The sequence below is a fragment of the Miniopterus natalensis genome, chromosome 1 (assembly GCF_054644295.1).
Source record: "Miniopterus natalensis isolate mMinNat1 chromosome 1, mMinNat1.hap1, whole genome shotgun sequence".
Taxonomy (NCBI): domain Eukaryota; kingdom Metazoa; phylum Chordata; class Mammalia; order Chiroptera; family Miniopteridae; genus Miniopterus; species Miniopterus natalensis.
Window position 1 is genome coordinate 73037908 of NC_142081.1, and position 5828 is coordinate 73043735.

General features: G+C 57.2%; 1 protein-coding gene across 1 annotated transcript; it reads left to right on the forward strand.

Moving 5' to 3' along the window:
- Window positions 1-2867: 2867 nt before the first annotated feature.
- Window positions 2868-4408, forward strand: FOXG1 (forkhead box G1). Its single transcript, XM_016209482.2, has one exon. It carries the CDS (start codon window positions 2868-2870, stop codon window positions 4341-4343), a length of 1476 nt encoding a protein of 491 aa, XP_016064968.2. The 3' UTR covers window positions 4344-4408.
- The last annotated feature ends 1420 nt before the right edge of the window (window positions 4409-5828 follow it).

A 5828-nucleotide genomic window follows, 5' to 3' on the forward strand; every position in this document is an offset into this window, starting at 1 on the left:
GTGCCATTATGAGTGGCGCAGGGAAGGGGGGCCGTGGGAGGGGGAGAGAATGGGGGGGAGTAGGTGGAGGGATGGAGAGAGGGAGAGAAATGGGGGAGAAGGGTGGGGGAGTGCGGAGAGTGAGGAGGGAGGTGGAAGAGGGGAGGGGGAAGGAAAGCCAGTTGAGGAAAAGTGGGAACAACAGTCCTGAAGAGGGGAGCAGAGTGGGAGGAGGAAAGGCGAGCGGAGAAGGAAGGCCCAGGGATCTCTCCAGCCTGGTCCAAGAAGCCCATTAGCTCGCCGGGCTCTGCAAGAAATCTGAGCTTAGCAGTCAATGCTGGGGGCCACGCCACTATCCACACTGATAGCGGACGCCCCTGGATTTTCCCACGCGTGTACGTATAGGTTGTTTTAAAGTAAGAAAACACGTAGAAATAGAGGGGAAACACACGTGCAGTGGAAGGGCAGTCCAGTGTTCAAAGCCCCTGTGTGGCATTCCTAACAGAAGCATTTGAAACTCACTGCCTGTTCTGCAATTGTTTTTCTCTTCGGAATCTATGCCCTCAGAATTTCACGGTGCGGGTGGGGCGCGAGGAACGGAGCGACTCCCTGTTAATCTGAGCATTCACGGAGTGCGTTCTGTACATAGGGAGCGAGACTGAACGTCACACCACTGTTTTTCTTTCTTCCTTGTCTTAAATACCACATCTGCCACATAACTCGAGCGCTCCTCGAAGGGAAATGTTCCCACGGCGGTATTTGCCTCGCCGAGGAGGAAAACGGGTCCTTCCCGCTCGCGCCCCTCCTCGCCCCGCTCCCCCCGGGCCGCGCGTCCGCGCAGCGGCGTCCCGCGCCCGTGTGGGGTGCGACAGCCTCGCACCGGTGCGCTTCGGACCAATTCCAGTGCCTGGGATATGCTGGGTCTTAGCCCTGCCCCTGGCCACGGGATCCTTTTAAAGCCCCCAAGTCGCAGTCTCCCCGCTCACTGCAGCCCTCCGCCGAACCTCCCCGGCGCTGCCGCCCGAGGAGCGGGGGGGCGGCGCGCCGTCCCCGCGGCGCCCGGGTGCCTCCCAGCAGCAGTCGGGGTGCGAGAGGGCTGGCTTCAGCCCGCGGCTATTTCGGGATGCAGGCTTGCACAAATTAAAAGCATTTCAGGCACGGAAAGGACAGAGTGAAAATAGGAAGGCTTTAAAAAACCGGAAAGAAATAGACGCCCACCCTTATTTTCCCTCCAATGCCAACAAGCGAAATGAAAACATTTCCAGGGTGAGCGCTCGCGGCCACTCGCCTCCGATTCGGATTAGAAGCAGAAGGGACGCCGGAGCGGCGAGGACGCAACAGCGGGTCGCCCGGCGCGCGAGCGACGGTCTGGAGCAGGACAGAGGGGAAGCGAGGGACACACAGACACAGCATGTGTTACCTGGTTTATTTCGAGATTGTTTGGCATTGTTTTCTCTCTGAACACCCCTCATTTCGGACGGCCATCAGAGGCGCCCTCCACTGAGTCGCCCCCGCCCGCCGCCGCCGCGCCGCGCGCCCCAGGCCCGGCTCCCCGGCTCCCCGGCGCCGCCCGAGCCCCGAGCCCCGAGCCCGCCGCCGCCCAGGCCGCAGGAACCGAGTAAGTAACCCCTGCTTCGGCCCGCGGGCGGCAGCCCACTTCCTCCTCCTCAGCCCGTCGTTTCCGAGCCTCGCCCAGACCCTCCGCCCCCGAAGGTGTCGGGCACCCTCACCACGCCGGGGGTGGGCCTCCCCTCCCCGGCCGGCCGCGGCCTCGCCGGAGCGTTACCTACAAAACGGCACAATTTTTCTAAGGGCTCGGAAAGGCCAGGCGGGCCTGCAGGACCGGCCCGGGAAGGCAGTGCCCGGGGCGCCTCGCCTCTTCCTCCTCCATTTCCTGCCCTCGCCTCAGGTCCTCGGCCCGCGTTCCCGCTCTCTCCCCGCCCCCGCCGCCGCCCCCGCTTTTAAAAATAAAATTGGATACAAACTTTAATCACTAGGAGCAAATAGGCTCAAACGAAAATGACCCAAGACAGTGAGAAGGGAGGCGGAAACGTGAGGTATTGGCCCCAAGAGGGGGACGTCGGTCGAGCAGCCCCGCCGAGCGCGGGGGGCGCGGGGCGCGCTGAGGGCCGCGGCGCGGCGTGCTCCCGTCGGCGTAGCCCTGCGCCGCTCCGCGAGGTCGGGGCCCGCCGAGAGGGGGCGGCGAGCCCGGAGGGGGCGGGAGCCGGTGGGCGGGGCGCGGGTGGGCGGGCCCGGGCGCGCTGATTGGCCGACGGCTGGAGAGACGCTCCCGCACGCCGCCGGCTCTGATTGGCCCAGCGGTAGGAAAGGTTAAACCAAAAATTTTTTTACAGCCCTAGTGTGCGCCTGTAGCTCGGAAAATTAATTGTGGCTATAGCCGCCTCGATCGCTGTCTCCCCAGCCTCGCCGCGGCCGCTCCGGGACGCGCCCGCCCGCCGCCCGGCTCTCCCCCCCTTTGGGCTGCTGCTGCTGCTGCTGCTGTGACTGCTGCTGAGAGAGGAGGAGGAGGAGGAGGAAGCAGCAGGGGGGGGGAGCGGGGGGTGGGGGGGAGACCTAGAAGTAGAGTTGGGAGCGAGGGAGCTTCACCCCCGGGGCGGTGGTTGTTTCTTTTTTCTCTTTCTTTCTTTTTTTCTTTTCCCTTTTTTTTCCCCCCTTCTAATTCCTGAGGGGTGGTTGCTGCTTTTGCTACATGACTTGCCAGCGCCGGAGCCTGCGGTCCAACTGCGCTACTGCCCGAGCGCTCAGTGCCGCCGCCGCCGCCCGCGCCGCCCGCGCCCCGCTCGCCACCCGCCGGCCGCCTCCGCCCGCCGCGCCGCTGCCCCGCTCCCGCGCCGCCGCCGCCGCCGCTTCCCCTCGACGACTGGGTGATGCTGGACATGGGAGATAGGAAAGAGGTGAAAATGATCCCCAAGTCCTCCTTCAGCATCAACAGCCTGGTACCAGAGGCGGTCCAGAACGACAACCACCACGCGAGCCACGGCCACCACAACAGCCACCACCCCCAGCACCACCACCACCACCACCACCACCACCACCACCACCCGCCGCCGCCGCCGCCCGCCCCGCAACCGCCGCCGCAGCAGCAGCCGCCGCCGCCGCCGCCGCCCCAGGCGCCGCAGCCCCCTCAGGCGCGGGGCGCCCCGGCCGCCGACGACGACAAGGGCCCCCAGCAGCTGCTGCTCCCGCCGCCGCCGCCGCCGCCGCCCTCGGCCGCCGCCCTGGACGGGGCCAAAGCGGACGGGCTGGGCGGCAAGGGCGAGCCGGGCGGCGGGGCCGGGGAGCTGGCGCCCGTCGGGCCGGACGAGAAGGAGAAGGGCGCCGGCGCCGGGGGGGAGGAGAAGAAGGGGGCGGGCGAGGGCGGCAAGGACGGGGAGGGGGGCAAGGAGGGCGAGAAGAAGAACGGCAAGTACGAGAAGCCGCCCTTCAGCTACAACGCGCTCATCATGATGGCCATCCGGCAGAGCCCCGAGAAGCGGCTGACGCTCAACGGCATCTACGAGTTCATCATGAAGAACTTCCCCTACTACCGCGAGAACAAGCAGGGCTGGCAGAACTCCATCCGCCACAACCTGTCGCTCAACAAGTGCTTCGTGAAGGTGCCGCGCCACTACGACGACCCGGGCAAGGGCAACTACTGGATGCTGGACCCGTCGAGCGACGACGTGTTCATCGGCGGCACCACGGGCAAGCTGCGGCGCCGCTCCACCACGTCGCGGGCCAAGCTGGCCTTCAAGCGCGGCGCGCGCCTCACCTCCACCGGCCTCACCTTCATGGACCGCGCCGGCTCCCTCTACTGGCCCATGTCGCCCTTCCTGTCCCTGCACCACCCCCGCGCCAGCAGCACTTTGAGCTACAACGGCACCACGTCGGCCTACCCCAGCCACCCCATGCCCTACAGCTCCGTGTTGACTCAGAACTCGCTGGGCAACAACCACTCCTTCTCCACGGCCAACGGCCTGAGCGTGGACCGGCTGGTCAACGGGGAGATCCCGTACGCCACGCACCACCTCACGGCCGCCGCGCTCGCCGCCTCGGTGCCCTGCGGCCTGTCGGTGCCCTGCTCCGGGACCTACTCCCTCAACCCCTGCTCCGTCAACCTGCTCGCGGGCCAGACCAGTTACTTTTTCCCCCACGTCCCGCACCCGTCCATGACTTCGCAGAGCAGCACGTCCATGAGCGCGCGGGCCGCGTCGTCGTCCACGTCTCCGCAGGCCCCGTCCACCCTGCCCTGCGAGTCCTTAAGACCCTCTTTGCCGAGCTTCACGACGGGACTGTCCGGGGGACTGTCTGATTATTTCACACATCAAAATCAGGGGTCTTCTTCCAACCCTTTAATACATTAACATCCCTGGGACCAGACTGTAAGTGAACGTTTTACACACATTTGCATTGTAAATGATAATGGAAAAAAAAAAAATAAGTCCAGGTATTTTTTATTAAGCCCCTCCCCCCTCCCTTTCTGTACGTTCGTTCAGTCTTTAGGGTTGTTTCTTACTCTAACAAGGTGTGGCGTGTCAGCGAGGTGCAATGTGGGGAGAATACATTGTAGCATATAAGGTTTGGAAGTCAAAATTATAGTAGACGTGTATCTAAATAGTGACTGCTTTGCCATTTCATTCAAACCTGACGAGTCTACGAGGGCCGCCAAATTTCCATGTGTGCAGTATTATAAGTTATCATGGATCTAAATGGTGGACGCAGACCTTGAGAACAACCTAAATTATGGGGAGAGTTTTTACATGTTAAACTGTAATTTGTATTTAAGAAACATTCGTAGTACAAAGGTGCCCGAGAAATTATTTTGGCCATTTATTGTTTTGTCGTTTTCTTTTAAACACTGTTTTGTTTTTTTTTCTTTTCTTCTTTTGTTTACTTTTAGACCAAAGATTGGGTTCTAGAAAATGCACTTGGTATATTAAGTATTAAACAAACAAACAAAAAAATGAAAGTTGTTTCAGTTGGCAGCACCGCTCATTCAAATGAATTGGAAGGGGAGAAAATTAATGATTGCCTTCAGTTTGTGTTGTGTATATTTTGATGTATGTGGTCACTAACAGGTCACTTTTATTTTTTCTAAATGTAGTGAAATGTTAATACCTATTGTACTTATAGGTAAACCTTGCAAATATGTAACCTGTGTTGCGCAAATGCCGCATAAATTTGAGTGATTGTTAATGTTGTCTTAAAATTTCTTGATTGTGATACTGTGGTCATATGCCCGTGTTTGTCACTTACAAAAATGTTTACTATGAACACACAGAAATAAAAAAAAAATAGGCTAAATTCATATATATCTTGATACTTTTGTCTCTTTTATTAAGTAGAGCTAATTTTTAAAAGACCATTAAAGTTCTAGGGAATTCAGAGGCTTTTCAGCCAAATAAAATTTAAACTGCTCCTTTCATTTGAACTGAGACTTTAAAAATTGAGAGTATTTTTTCCACTATGGAATCAAATTTTACAAAGGAGCAGGCTATTTAATAAAAACTAGCTTTAAACAAATTATAGGCTTTTCAGCTGATATCTTTTTAAGTTTCTGTAGATATATACTACAAAAGATCATTTAATTTAATGTGCATAGCTATTTACCTTGTGTTTATTTTAAAATCAGTCAATAGAATGCTTACTTTTTATATATTTTGTTTCAGGTATCTTGTTTATACCACTTGGCAAACTATAAATAAATGTATATGGTTAGATAGAAGTGAATATAATGCACACATACAATATGTAATATATATATATATATATATAGACACACAAAGCCCTTCAGTTCAGGTAAAATTTGCGCTATGAATGCTGCAAATATTTTTGTTTAAATATTTGTA